The 15643-nt window shown below is 34.6% G+C and overlaps 1 protein-coding gene and 1 long non-coding RNA gene across 5 annotated transcripts in view; one reads left to right on the forward strand and one right to left on the reverse strand.

Annotated features, from left to right (window-relative positions):
- LOC131742711 (uncharacterized) overlaps window positions 1-15643 on the forward strand; it is a 587718-nt gene that overhangs the window by 166547 nt on the left and 405528 nt on the right. The gene's annotated exons all lie outside the window — the stretch shown is intronic.
- The window catches only part of RBBP8 (RB binding protein 8, endonuclease), an 85951-nt gene that overhangs the window by 64486 nt on the left and 5822 nt on the right, over window positions 1-15643 (reverse strand). For all 4 annotated transcript variants that reach the window (XM_059039629.2, XM_067015230.1, XM_059039628.2 and 1 more), the window contains 2 exons: window positions 6256-6298; window positions 1717-1812 (listed from right to left, as the gene is read on the reverse strand). In XM_059039629.2, the coding sequence (XP_058895612.1) occupies window positions 1717-1812; window positions 6256-6298 (139 nt within the window). The remainder of the gene's footprint in view (window positions 1-1716; window positions 1813-6255; window positions 6299-15643) is intronic.

The following is a 15643-nucleotide window of genomic DNA, read 5'->3' on the forward strand; positions in this document are numbered from 1 at the left end:
TTCCCAATGCAATTAAAATCCAAACGTTTTTCTCATGTCCCTACAGAATTTAGTTACTTCCCACCTTTCCAATATTATCTATCATTCATCCTCTTACTCATTAAGTTAGAATCACAGTGGATGTCCTACTCCTCAAATATTTCAAAATTTATTTCCACCATAGGCTTTTGCATTTGTCCTCTTCTTATCTTCAGTTCTTCAAGTGACGGCTCTTTTTTGTATCACTCAGGTCTCAGTTCTAATGGCACCTCATCAGAAAGGTCATCCCTGACATCCATCAGTAGCCCTTCATTTCCCAATGCTTGTAGTCACTCAATTACATAATTCATTTTTATTTCTTCTTCAGCCTTTGTAATCTGAAATCATCTTATTGGCAGGCCCACTCCCAATCTTTGAAAATTAAGTATCAGCTCCATGACATACTAAGGATAGTATTCCTAGCCCCTAGAACAACACCTGGAACACAGTAAGTGCTCAACTATTAATTGTTGAATTCAATTAAGGAGATAGTGTGAAGTTGGAATTCAGATTCATATCTATGATTCCAAAGCATATGGAGCCCTTTCCCATAATAGGTTGCCTATTCCAGTAAATGTGCATCCACTGAGATGGCAGTCATGGAAGAAAGAGTACTCAACTTTAGTTTGCATCATGCAGAATATTAGATTATTCCACCACTAAGACACAGTGGCGAATTCAAACCACCAGCCTTCCTGTAACATATACAAAACTGATAATAATGGAAAAATATTAACTATAAATAAAGAAACATAGTTTCCTATAAATAGTTCAAGTTCCTAAATAGCACTTACAGTTCAGACAAGGGAAAACAGCAAAATCTGAAAGCCTTTTCTAATGTAGAGTGTTAACCTCAAAGGAGTGGGAAAGAAAAAAGTCTGTACATGAGGTGAAGTAATAGGCATTATCTTGGGAATACTCAGTAAAAAGAATCCCTAGAATTCCTGAAAGTGGAGAAATATGCAAGGAAGAAAAGAGAATGGCAGGAGTAAGAAAATAAGACGGGAATAGGGCTTCCCTGGTGGTGCAGTGGTTAAGAATCTGCCTGCCAATGCAGGGGATGCGGGTTCAAGCCCTGGTCCAGGAGGATCCCACATGCTGCAGAGCAGCTAAGCCTGTGCGCCACAACTACTGAGCTTGAGCTCTAGAGCCCGCGAGCCACGACTACTGAGGCCGCATGCTGCAACTACTGAAACCCGTGTGCCTAGAGCCCGTGCTCTGCCACAAGAGAAGCCACCAACGAGAAGCCTGCACACTGCAACTAACAGTAGCCCCTGCTTACCACAACTAGACAAAGCCTGCGCCCAGCAACGAAGACCCAACACAGCCTAAAATAAATAAACTAAAAAAAAAAGAAGACAGGAACAGAATTGTGAAGCAGTTTCCACCTATTTAGAAGTAAAAATGTAATGAGAGCATCAAATGTATTAGAACACTGCTACTCTTGAGCTTGTCCTACAACAAATACCAGATAAAGAAACTTCATTTAAAGGGTAAATTGATGTGATTGCTGTAAATAATGAAAAAACAAACCTGTAAGTTTGTTTTAACTTCATAAAGTATTTATCCAAAGTTGACATAGAGTTGGAAAAAAGATCACTTTAAGTCTCAGAACTGATTACAAATGAAAACCAATGTATACTCTCCATTAAGAGGGAAATCACCTCTTATACAAGGAGACCCAAGAACCAGACTCACCGATCTTCTAAAACTTTAATGGTTTCATGAAGGACTTTCTGTTGCTCTCTCAGCTGTTGATTTTTGGTGAAGAATTCTTCTAGTCTCTGTGCATCTCTAAAAGTCAAAAAATAAGTCATTCTTTTTTTTAATGGAAAAATACTCTAACAAGACTATTCTGTCATTAAGAACTCCAAAGCATGATCTCACCACTTACATATTATGAATGTGTTGTATCAAAACAAACAAGTTAGAAGGTGAGGTTTGAATATCTTGTTAATCAGAGTTAAAATTATCCTAGAATTTGCTCTGCAGTATTTTTATGTTCTACAGAAGTATCTTCCTAAGCACCAGGTATTCATTATACAATGCTGGAACACAGATGAAGGAGTAAATTCTGATGCCACCGCTGACTCAACATTGTCAAAATTGCTATTAAAATGTACACTTACTGTTTTTTAAATTATTTTATCTACATTCGATAATGTAAATAGGTAACTCCACTCATATCATTCCTATTCCAATTATGAGGGATTTATACTTTCTATTTTACTAATTTTTGTGTTGCTTAAACTTTTACCTGGTATTACTTTTAAGCCAGGGTTTACTGTGAAGTAGAAGTACACAAACCCTACATCCTGAAGCCTAGGTTTGAATCTCAGCTGTCACGTACCAGCTGTGTGAGCTGGTGCAAGTAACCTAAACTCTGTGCCTCAAAAATGTGGATACATTAGTAGTATCTAATTCATGAGACATTTGCAAGGACTAAGTACTAATGAATATACAGCATACAGAACAGTACTGGCACACAGTAAGTTCTATTTAAGTATTTACCATTTTGATTTTAGTCAGGAAAAAAGAAAGACACCTAAAATTTTCTTCTAGTAAACTACCTGGTTACTTTCCAAGGTTGTGCCATATTTTACCTCTCCATCATTATATTTCAAACAATCACATATATAAAGTATGCATATATTTTAATTCTATGAAAACCCATTAGAAATTGAATCAGGATTCTGTGTAATCTGGAATCTGAAAATATAGGATAATACCATGGTTCAAATATCTTCTCCCAGCCCTCTCAAGGGTCTGAAATACCAAATCAAATAAAGGTGACAAACCAGTCTGCCAGAAAAAGGAGATGTCCAAATGACTGTGTCAAAATTGCTAAAACGTTGAATGTAATATCACTGGCAACAAAACAGATGAGCAAAATAACTAAGTCAAAATGTCAGATACCAATACGAGGGTACTTCTTATATACTGATTGAATATTTGATATTGAATGAAAAGCCAATACATCTAAGAGCGGCCTCCTGCTATACAACAAATATTGTTCTGGTAGCATACGTATATATATATATATATATATATATATATATATGAAATTTTGGAAGTAATAGATAGCTGAAGCTAATAATAAAATAATTTTCTAATACTTCTAGAAAATGTATTTAATTCAGAAGCAGCACTAGGTTTTCACTGATCCTATTTTGGGAGTATTCAACAAAAATTCAACAGTCAACATTTCTACTGATACATGTGTAATTTTGTAAATGAACCTGTGTAAAAGAGGAGCATTAGTCATGTGCAGAGACAACTATCATCAAAACCCAGGTCTGAAGCAATTAAGTGATAGACAAATATAGTACAGTTACTGATTTCTTTTCTAATTGCTTCTTCCAGGTGGGAATCCCTAGGACTGAGATATCTCACAAATAAAGCTATTCTAACAACATGGAGACCAGAAATCCTGTTACTGTACCCTGACTATCATAAAATATACTTGGAAAGGAGAGTTATGGTCATACAGGCAAATCCGAGTTCCTGGTCCCACAATGCAATGACCTATCCTTCTACAAAATAAAGCATCCCTTTAATTCTCTGATTACTCAGGGGATTTAGTTACTTACCCATGCTTCCAAAACGTGTAACCCCAAGCTACCTAAGGTAGGCAGGTACAGAGTAATTACAATATATATTAAAAGGTTGCTAAGAGGATCAAATGACTGAGAACTATACAGTGAAGTAAACCATTATTATCACCTACTGAACAACCAGCTGTGTTTCCACTCTTTAAGATTCAGAAATGTTTTAGGTGATTTTTGAGAAAGTAATATTCAGCAGTCATTTATGAATTAAAGGTTTTTCATGTGGTTGTTTTGTTAGAGGTATGAAGAAATACATTTTGTATAAAAAGTCTCAGTTAAAAAACATACGTTTGTTATAAACAAATCTAGATCTTTAAAAAAATTTTTATTTATTTTTATTATTTTTGGCTGCATCGGGTCTTAGTTGTGGCACGTGGGCTCTCTAGTTGTGGTGTGTGGGCTCAGTAGATGTGGTGCGCGAGCTTAGTTGCCCCGCAGCATGTGGGATCTTAGTTCCCTGACCAGGGATCGAACCCGCATCCCCCACATTGGAAGGCAGATTTTTAACCACTGGATCACCAGGAAGGCCCTAGATCATTTCTAACTATGTCTAATCATTCAATCTGCAGGGAAATGATTCTGATTCTAGCTAAGAGGAAATACTATTCTATAGCTATATATCTATCATTTAAAATAGTAACATTTTAGAAAATAAAATTACTAGGTCTACAAGAAGGATCCATTTTTAATAAAACTAAATTCCTTCAAAAACGTTTAGTGAATGTAGTTTAAAATGTAAAATCAAATAGCAAACACAATGTTTCTAAAAAGTGACCAACATTTTGATTCTAAAGGATGTCATTCTAATCAATGGTTGTTAATCTAGGATTTACAAGGTCATTTACTTCCAATACTGAACCAAGGTACAATATAAAGAGCTCACTGTCTAACTAGTGATCAACTCCAAAATATTATACTTTGGGTATTATAATGGTAAGAGGGAATAAGAATTCCTATACAGTATTATTATATATAAAAGAGGAGACTTGTAGAATAACTCCAACAAACAGTAATTAGCTATTTAGTGTAGTATGTGTTAAATCAGCATACCAAGTCACTGATAATACATACTCATCTTCTGATTAACAATGCTTGTAGCAACCATCACTAGCTGGGCTATAAACAAAGGTGAAAATGAAAACAATAGAATAAGTGTATTTCATAATTTTTAATCTCAAACCACTCAAAAAAAATTTCACCACTGAGGAAAAGCCTCCTATCAACAATATATTTACTTATTCACTTAATCCTAGAATACATATAAAGTAGTGTCAGAATTAGTGTAAGCCAATCATGTTAATTCAATTCTCTTTGCCAGTTATTATTTAGGAATGAACATCGTCAATGAGTTAGAGGAAGTCTGCTGGGGGCTGCTTCTGACAAACTTTTATAATTAGTAAAAATAAAAGGACACAAAGATGTTGTGCAAGTGATAACTAGAATGACGACGGCCAGCTTCACATACTGAAGTGAGTCAAGACTAACAGGGCAAGTCTGAACACTAAAGATGGCAGAGAAGAAAGATAGAAGTAAGTGATAACCAGTCCTAGAATCTCCCTACTTTGGGCCTTCTATGTGAAAGCATACATCTTCTTTACCATAAAAGTCACTTCTGGTGTTTTTTTGGTCTCACAGTAAGAAAATATGATAAACTAATAAGATATACATCCTAAATTTAAATGTTTAAAGTGACACCTTTAAGGTAGGAACAGGTACATTTTCAACATGCACAGCATTTAAAAGTGCCAGTAATTAAGAATCATAAAATTATTCTTCAAAAAAACTGTTTTAAAAATTTATGATTTCTCATTTCTGTATCTAGGTCATCTTCCAAACATGACTTTACAGGTGTAATGGAAAACTTCACAATTTCTGTTTTCAGATTATAATAGAAAAAATAGTGAGGTGTGTTTTGATGAGTGGTTGGTAACTCCAGCTTCTGGTTACAGTCTTGGAAGCTTTAGGAATATGACGGAACTGAGACCTATTGGCATATACTGTAAAGCAAATGCAATTATTATTAGTCACAATGATATTAATTTTTGTTATGAGTAATAATATTCTATTATGCCATCTGCTTCAGATTCCTGAATGCAGAAGGTCTAAAGAACCTTGAGTAAAATCTGCTCCTGACTCAGAAAATCAGATCTGATTCTGGGCTTAATAACCAAAACAATTCAGGGGAACTGCTGGTAATTTCAAATTAGTTAAAAGGGGTCTCAGAATATCCATTTAGTTCCCATTTCTTATATGAGTTAGAAATCCCAGACTTATTCTGATCCCCATCTTGTAGCATCTTAAATTCCAGGTATTAATCATAGTTGAGAAAAAAATGCCGCTAACAGATCAAAATGATTTATAGGTCAGTTTCCATATTAATGAATATTTTAAGGAAAAAGATTATACACATTAAAATTATGTTAAAATATAAATATATACAAATATTAACTAAGGCTATACTCAAAATTATTCTTTTTCCTTTAGAATTTTGAATAACTCGCTGTCAACTACACAAGCTCCACACTAAGTAAAGCTAACTTCCTTATAAATAAAACACTGAATTCAAATAGGACATCAATATCAATTACTTTATAAATAAGACATCAGTGTTATATATGCTGATACTTACAAAATTCGTTCCTTTTTCAGTTTGGTTACTTTCACTTGTAAACCTGAAAAAGAAAAAAATCCTCAGTATTTTATTTATACATTTATCGTTTCAAAAGCAGTTAATCTAAGTTTCTTTATGAATCTAATGCTACACTATTAAGTTACTTGAGCCTGGCCCCTGAACAATGAGCCAGGTCCCATTAGTTTGAAGAGTGTATTTCCCTCACTTGCACCCTTAGGTCACAAAAGAGTATTTGCAACATTATTGCTCTTAGTCTTATTGTATGACAGCCAAATAGAATGAAATTTTCTCCACCTAAAGTGAGTTACTTCCCAATAGCATGGGCAAGCATATAATTAGAAGTTCACTATAAATGAAGGTTTATGTTCTGGCATAGGCTATGTATTTTGCTAACAACAATAGTGCTTATGTAGGCTCAAATCTTCTGGGATTAAAACAGATTGTGTCAGAAGTCCTGGACTAGGAACACAATTGGTTACAAAAAAATACTTAACGTAAGGCAGTACTGTTTTTAGCTCAAGATATGTATTACATGTGTTATATGTATTTTTAATTTTAATTGAGTCCTATACAAAATAGAAGACCACTGCCTATGGGACTTGGGTAATTATTGTTAAGAAAGCAGGCTGATGAGCATTGAGACTGCAAGAAAGGATATGAACAAAATAAGAGTGACATTCCTCAGTCTCAGAAACAATAATTAAAAGGAGAAAAACAGCCATTAAACATACATGAAAATATATCCAACACCACTAGCAATATAAATCCAAACCCAAAAAATTACTTAGCAAAATTATAAAAATTATAATACCCAGTGTTGATAAAAGTGGTGTAAAACTACACTGCCATGCTTCGCAGGAGGTATTATAAATTAGCACAATTCTTTTGGAAAGCAAGCTAGAGATATATAATGGGACTCTTTTTCATCAATATCCCACATCTTGGATTCTAACCAAAATAATCCAAACTATAGAGAAACTCATAGTCACAAAGAATATTGAACAATGTATTGAAATATAAAATGCTTAAAATAGGGACAAGTTTAAGTAAAATATGATGTAACCACTAGACAGAATAATATACAGCTATTAAAATCATTAGGTAAAAAAGAATAAGTCTATTTAGCAACACTAAACTATTTGGTTCTCTATTTTCTCTATGCTATTTTCTACAATGTGATTATTAAACGGGGAGAAAAACTTCTGTGTTTACATTTTCAGATTCCTAAACCAATTTTTTTTTACTATTCTACAATTTTCTCACTTGTGGATATTATATTCACTTTTTAAAATAGTGCCTAATTTTTAAAGTTTAAAATTCTAAATCTACTTAAGAATTTCTTTTATTTGGGGCATAGTTAATCCCCAATAAATGGTTATTAGTTAACTAATTTCTGAAAAATTAAAGATTGACTGTCTTTGGTAGTTTATGGCTTCTAATAAGTTATACATTTAGAAAAGCTTTCCATATAATTTGTATAGAAATAATAAATTTGTCACTTCCAAGAACAGGATTTTTCAATATCTGTCTGAACATCATTTGGCTAAGTAAGAGTTTTAGAAAACAGACCTATACATTTCTCCACAATCTCCCCCTCCCTGGTGCTGACTAGGGATGAAATTAAAAGTCATATAGATACTAATGGGGAAGGCACCTTTTCTTACTGCCCAAGAGGTAAGGATTTAATGCCAGGAAATCCAGTTATTATGGAAAAATAAAGGCCCTGGAGAATTTTTTAGTTATACTTTTGCCCTATATCTCAAATTTCACCTCTAGGAAATGTCCAACTGATATGATACATTTACCCTCATTTCTATGGCCTATAATTTGAATAAATAAAATGTTATGAATAAACCTGTAATCAAATGTTCACAGCAGCTTTATTCATAACAGCCCAAAACAGAAACAACCCAAATATCCTTCAATGAGTGAACTGTTAAAAAAAAAAAACAACGAAACAAAACTGTGGTACAACCTTGTACCACATGTACTACTCAGCAATAAAAAGGAAAGAAGTATTAAAATATGCAACAACCTGGATGAACTACAAGGGAATTATGCTGAGTTGGAAAAAAAAGCCAACCCAAAAAGTACACCCTATGTGATTCCACGTACATAACATTCTTAAAATGACAAAATTATAGAGATGGAGAACAGATTATGGGTGGCCAGAAGCTGGAGGGGTTGGGGTGGGAGGAAGGTGGTTGGGGACTTAAAAGAGTAGCATTAGGGACCTTTGGTAGTCACAGGGATCTACACGTTAGTGAATTAAAACACACACACACACACAGGGGGCTTCCCTGGTGGTGCAGTGGTTGAGAGTCCGCCTGCTGATGCAGGGGACATGGGTTCTTGCCCCGGTCCAGGAGGATCCCACGTGCCGTGGAGCGGCTGGGCCTATGAGCCATGGTCGCGGAGCCTGTGTCTCCGGAGCCTGTGCTCCGCAACAGGAGAGGCCACAGCAGTGAGAGGCCTGCGTACCGCAAAAAAAAAAAAAAAAAAAAAAAAAAAAAAAAAAAAAAAAAAAAAAAAATAAAACCCCCCAAAACAAAAGAAAAAAACACACACACAAATGAGGGCATGTAAAAGTAGCAGAATCTAAATAAGATTGATAGATTGTATCAATGTCAATTTCTAAGTTGTACTATTATACTATAGTTATACAAGATGTTACAACTGGGGTGAACTGGGTAAAGGGTATATACTACAGTGTGAATCTACAATAAGTTCAAAATGAAAAGCTAAAAAAAAAATTATGGAAAAATATTTGCCCTAAGAGTTGGAATATTGTTAAAATGTAAATTATTATAATAAAGGGAAACATTTTTTCACTGTTAAAAATAAAAACTGCGGCTTCCCTGGTGGCGCAGTGGTTGGGAGTCCGCCTGCCGATGCAGGGGACGCGGGTTTGTGCCTCGGTCCGGGAGGATCCCACGTGCCGCGGAGCGGCTGGGCCCGTGAGCCATGGCCGCTGAGCCTGCGCGTCCGAAGCCTGTGCTCCGCAGCGGGTGAGGCCACAGCAGTGAGAGGCCTGCATACCACAAAAAAAATAAAAAATAAAACCTGGTGTGATCTTTTGATTTTTAAAAAAATCTTTTCCATCTGTCAAGTTCGTAGCTGGAGAAGCTTCCTTCTTTTTCAGGTAATGATGACAAACTCACAAGACCTTGAAAGTACTTAGTAAAGCATCAAATCATTCTTGAAGAATTAAGAAAAGAACTTGTGACCCTACTAGGCCAAAGACTAGAGTCAGCAGTTGTTCACTCTTTTACCCTTCCCAAAGTGTGTGAAAATTTACTTGCTGTTAGATTTTCTTGTTTTTTAATTTTGGCCCACTCTAAAACTCAGGCCGCCTTTAGAAGTGAAAAGTGCACCCAAGATGAAACAGATTATTGCCATAAACCATTTTAAGAAAAGAAACAATGAGACAGAAAATCCTTATAAACTTCAAAAGAAAATTCTTGGGAAATATGGAAAGTCTACTCTTTTATCTTGTAAGCATTCAACACCTGTGAGGCATTTGTTCTGTCATGCAGATCAGCCCTGAAACAGGTTTATGTGTGTATGTGTATGTATGTGTGTTTAAATTTTAGCATTTGCCATTCATCAAGTCAATTAGGCATCCACAATTAGAACCCCTATAAAGTGTGCTTTAATCCTGCTCCACACCCATCGGAAGGAATGAGGCTATACAACAATGCAGCTCCTGTATGAACAGGTAGTCTGTTCAAAAAAGTATTTAGGATTGTAACACTGGCAACCTGAGACACCTAATGAGGAAACAGCGCTCAAAAGACCAAAAGCGCTGCACTACAATTAACCTTATAACGTGTATGTGAATTTTGAAAGAAATGAAACAATTAAGGGCCCATATGTGTAGCCACGTAATACAAGAAACAAATTTAAGTAAGAATTCAGAAATAAGCCAAGAATTCAATTTGTTATAAACAAAAAAAAATCATTGCTATGTTAATTTTACTCATTCTCGTTCGCTACCCAGAACAAACCATATATGTATGTGCTGTCACTGTAAAACAAGTTATTTATGGTTCTGAATTATAAATTGTAAGCCTAATAACACTTTTCTTGATAAATACTGGCTTTATATATAGCTCAAATAATTAAGTTTCTACCAAAAACACAACTACTAGTATTTCTGTAACTGCCTAATAAATTATTTCAACTCCAAAGTAAAGACACTTGTCTTTATGAGATGCAGCCATATTTAAGGTATGCTTAGTTTACTCTTAAGATTTAATTATCTCTGGGGCATCCCTGGTGGTGCAGTGGTTGGGGGTCTGCCTGCTGATGCAGGGGACATGGGTTCGTGCCCTGGTCTGGGAGGATCCCGCATGCCGTGGAGCGGCTGGGCCCGTGAGCCATGGCCGCTGAGCCTGTGCGTCCGGAGCCTGTGCCCCGCAATGGGAGAGGTCACAACAGTGAGAGGCCCACATACCAAAAAAAAAAAGATTTCATTATCTCAAAATGGGTAAATTAATTTTTTGTGGATATTATCCAATTTATGTTAACACAAATGGAAAATAATATGTGAGAGTTAATGACAGTACTTTTTTATTGAATTATAGTTGATGTATAATATTGTTACAGGTGTACAATATAGTGATTCCCAATTTTTAAAGGTTACACTCCATTTATAGTTGTTATAAAATATTGGCTATATTTCCTGTGTTGTACAATATATCCTTTTTTTTTTTTTTTTGGCTGCACTGTGCGGCACGTGGGATCTCAGTTCCCAGACGAAGGATCGAACCCAAGCCCCATGCAATGGGAGTGTGGAGTCTTAACCAATGGGCTGCTGGGGAAGTCCCTATCCTTGTAGCTTATTTTATACCTAATAGTTTATACCTATTAATCTCCTACCCTATATTGCCCCCCACTTCCCTCTCCCCACTGATAACCAGTAGTTTGTTCTCTGTATCTGAGTCTGAGTTGAGTCTGCTTCTTTTTTGTTATATTTACTAGTTTGTTGTACTTTTTAGATTCCACATAAAAGTGACATCATATAGTATTTGTCTTTCTCTGTCTATTTCACTTGGCATAATACCCTCTTAAGTCCACCCATGTTACTGCAAATGGCAAAATTCTTTTTTATGGCTTAGTAGTAGTTCATTCTTTTTTTTTTTTTAAATGGCTGAGTACATATACACATCACATCTTTATCCATTCATCTGCTGATGAACACTTAGGTTGCTTCCATATCTTGGCAATTGCAAATAATGCTGCTATGAACACTGAGGTGCCTGTATCTTTTCGAATTACTGGTTTTGTTTTTTTTTCGGATATATACCCAGGAGTGCAATGGCTGGGTCATATATGGCAGTTCTATTTTCAGTTTTTTAAGCAACCTTCATACTTTTTTCCACAGTGGCTGCAACAATTTATATTCCCACCAACAGTGTAGGACGGTTCCCTTTTCTTCACATCCTCGCCAACATTTGTTATTTGTGTTCTTTTTGATGATATCCATTCTGACACGTGTGAGGTGATATCTCATTGTGGTTTTGATTTGCATTTTCCTGATGACTAGCTTTTCTTAATGACTAGGACACTGATGTTATGGACCAAAATTACTTGCAATTCCTTTCATTGCTAATTTGTGTAGTCTTAACATGAATGTTATCTTTTTGGAATTTTTGATGAAACATCTAAGAAAATAAATGGAGCAATCCAAAACTGAATCAAGAAATATTTATCCTGTCATATTAGAGCCTCTATACTCCCCGTTTCTTCAATGGGGCTCCAATTCTGTCCTCAAAAATCTGCCTAGTTTTCTATGAAACTGATTACCTTATTTACCAGATATAGAAAACATTACTAGATGAGATAGTGATGGTAAAACATAGCATGGACAAAAACCATTTATTAAAATGGTGACATTCTGAAAAATATTCTAAATTCCATCTTATTACCTGTGCTTTTTAATAATAAACCTGATACTGAAAGGGACTTTAAAAGGCAAAAAAAAAAATTGTATCCAAACAAGTTCAGATGCATTTAAGTTCTTATGCGTATCTAAGAAAAATTATGTAACTCAGGTACTACCTTCATATCTTTTCTTTCCCTTTTTTTTTTTTAACCTGACATTAAGTTTTAAAAGCAATGACTGAATTTTGATTCCTATATATACTTCAAAACCTGTGAAGTCTGGACAAGTCCACGTTTGACATCTTTCAAATAGCCTCTTATACTGGTTTCTCCAAGTGGATCCTCTACTTTAAAAAAAAAAAATTAAGTACCCTTTAGACATGTCTTTGATGTTATCACAGAGTCACAGGATCTAATTTTATATGGAACTATCTGGAACGCATTGACAAGGGACTGTCAAAAAAGTCTTTCTTTCAACAAATTTGCCTGGGCCCAACCAAATGTTTTTAAATAACATACTAATTTAAAAAAAATAGTGCACAATCATTTAAAACTTTTAAGAATCCATAAGTGATTTTGAAATTGGTAAAAGTAGCCTGATCAATATATTATAATATGCCGGAAGTTATCTTCTCTCATCAGCTCAAACATATATCCAATACCTACCATTCATAAAGCACATAGATATTAATCAAAATCATCAACAACTTCTGTATTCCTCCCTTAAAGTTTTTCCATGTATATAAACTAATGCTCCTGGGACTGTGATGGCTACTAAGAGTATGGCCATGAGGAATACACACTTTAAAAAAAAATTATCCATTATGTAATATTTGTGAGTCTTATATGTTCTGTAATCTAATGAATGGCATGTTGTTCTTATCAAACAATGTTATTTATTTCCTTGATGCTTCCTCATCATAGAGGTCTCCTGAAGACCCTGAAACACCAATGAGCATGAGGAAGAAAGCTGCCAAATACTTTATCCTTGTTAAATTAGGAGCCTAAAAAATAAAACTGTCCCAGTTTTAAATGGGTATGCCTAAAAATTCTAAAATGAAGATTATGTACCACATGAAAAACAAGCAGTTTGGTTAAGTAATGAAATAACCGCAAAAATAAGTCACATATAAAACAGTATGTACACTGAACACAACAATACAATAAGCTACATGCATTTCTTTTAAAACTAGGAAAGAATAAACAAATGCCATTCCTATAAATGGTGATTTATTTTTCTTTTCCCAACTTTCTACAGTATCATCTAAAAATAGAAAATTTAAAGTAAATGGGTAGTAAAGCATTTCAGGGTTTTAGAGATATAAAATTTTGATATTTTCACATATTATGGGATTTTAAAAACTTATGTTCAAGAAAATATTTCACTGATGTAGCTAAACTATGCAATTCATTCAGATACCATTTACTCATTTCTTACTATATGCCAAGCACTTTTACCTATGGAAATGCAGGTAGAAAGATGAGTAAGATAGGGACTCTGCATAATAAAATTTTAATAATCTTCTTAAAATTTTAATGTCTTGTTATAACACAACAGAAAGTAATCATTTGAAGGATAAAGAATTTAACCTTATACTTAAAGATGACAGAATGCTAATTCTTCTCTGTTAAATGTTTAATAAAAACTCAAGTACATCCGGTCCTATTTAAATCATTTGAAGATATTGTATTTGCTTTACCTCCAGGTCACAAAGAATAAGCTTTTTTATAGTGTATAGCTCCTATAATAGTTTAAACTTGAAACTGTTCCTATTGGTAAACTTACATGCTGGGGCCACAGTATTATAAACCAAGAGGAAGATATGGCTTCTCTTCAACAGAAGTTGGGAGATGTTATTATTCCTTTGTAGTTTTAACAGTGCATGTAGCTGATTACATTGTTATTATCAGTGTAGTCATTATACAAGACAGAATATCTTATATCTGGATTATTTTTGCTATCATTTCATTATATAACTATACTGTATAAATATTTTCCTAAAGAGAATGAATACAATGCCCCCAAAACCTACTGTGTCTTCTTCACTGTTGTATTCTCAGCAACTGCCACCATTCTCAGCATATAATTCAATAACTGCTCACTTAATGAATAGCAAAGTACTAAAACTCAAAATACTTCCTCAATGTTTCACACTATATTTTCTGGGGGAAAACAGTGTAGTCAAATGAAGAGCAGAATTAATGTAAAATACTCATATTTGTCCCTGAACATATGACCACAAGCACAGTCACTTAAAAATCAGATCTTTATCACTAACAACAAATTTGAATTTCTAAACTTTCAAATATTTGAAGTGAACTAATCTGCCTCAGATATAAACAGCTCCTATCAATTGATAGGGAAAAGGCCAACTACCAAAGAACAATCAGGTATATAAACAGTTCTTAAGAAAGAAATACAAATCACCCTCAAGCATAAGCAAAGATGCTTAATCTCATTCATAAGGGAAACATAAACTAAAACTACACTGAAAATAATCAATAGATATATTAATCAAACACAACATGGAGAATTCTTCTAGATACAGATGGGAACAAATCAACTATAAAAGGACATTTTAGATAACTGGGGAAATTTGAACACAATCATCTAATAGGTATAAGATGAGAAAAAAAAAAAAAAAAAAAAGGGCTTCCCTGGTGGCGCAGTGGTTGAGAGTCTGCCTGCCGATGCAGGGGACGCGGGTTCGTGCCCCGGTCTGGGAGGATCCCACAAGCCGCGGAGCGGCTGGGCTCGTGGGCCATGGCCACTGGGCCTGTGCGTCCGGAGCCTGTGCTCCGCAACAGTGGGAGGCCTGCGTACAAAGAATTTGTTTTGTTAGTGCGATAATGGCATTTTTTTGTTAAAAAAGACTACTGGAATATATTGAAGTATTTATAGATGAAATTATGTCAGAAAGTTCAAAATAACTGAGTAGAAGAGGGATAAAGATGCAAATGCAAAATAAGTAAAACAAGATTGGCTGTGTACTGATAACATTTGAAGCTGAGTGATGTGTAAATAGGATTTCATTATACTATTCTCTTTACTTTTATAAATGTATAATATTTCCTAAAATGAAAAAGTCTTAAACTTTAAATTTAAAAAAATGGAAGAATACACACACAAGAGATAATAAAAGTGGTTACCTGTTTGTGTGTGGGGAGAAGAGGGTAAATTTTTGCTGTTTGCATTTTCACAATTTTAGAAAAAAAAGTTTAAATTTAAAAAAAAATGGATAAAAAATATAATAACTCCATTGACAACTGGATTTCTAACCAAACACTAATGTACCCTGACTGCATCAGCAATCCTAATATGCTGAAAGAGAGCTTTAATGGAAACATGGATCAGAAAAATCTATCAAAGAATGAGCGTAATAGAGCAGTAACAGATGCAAGTGAAGTAGTAGATGTAGTTGAACTCCAACCTTTCATAATAAAGTTACAGAGTTTCTATTGTTTTTCTCAGCTAAGAATTCAAAAACTACAATTAAGA

Source organism: Kogia breviceps, chromosome 15 (genome assembly GCF_026419965.1).
Source record: "Kogia breviceps isolate mKogBre1 chromosome 15, mKogBre1 haplotype 1, whole genome shotgun sequence".
Lineage (NCBI taxonomy): Eukaryota > Metazoa > Chordata > Mammalia > Artiodactyla > Physeteridae > Kogia > Kogia breviceps.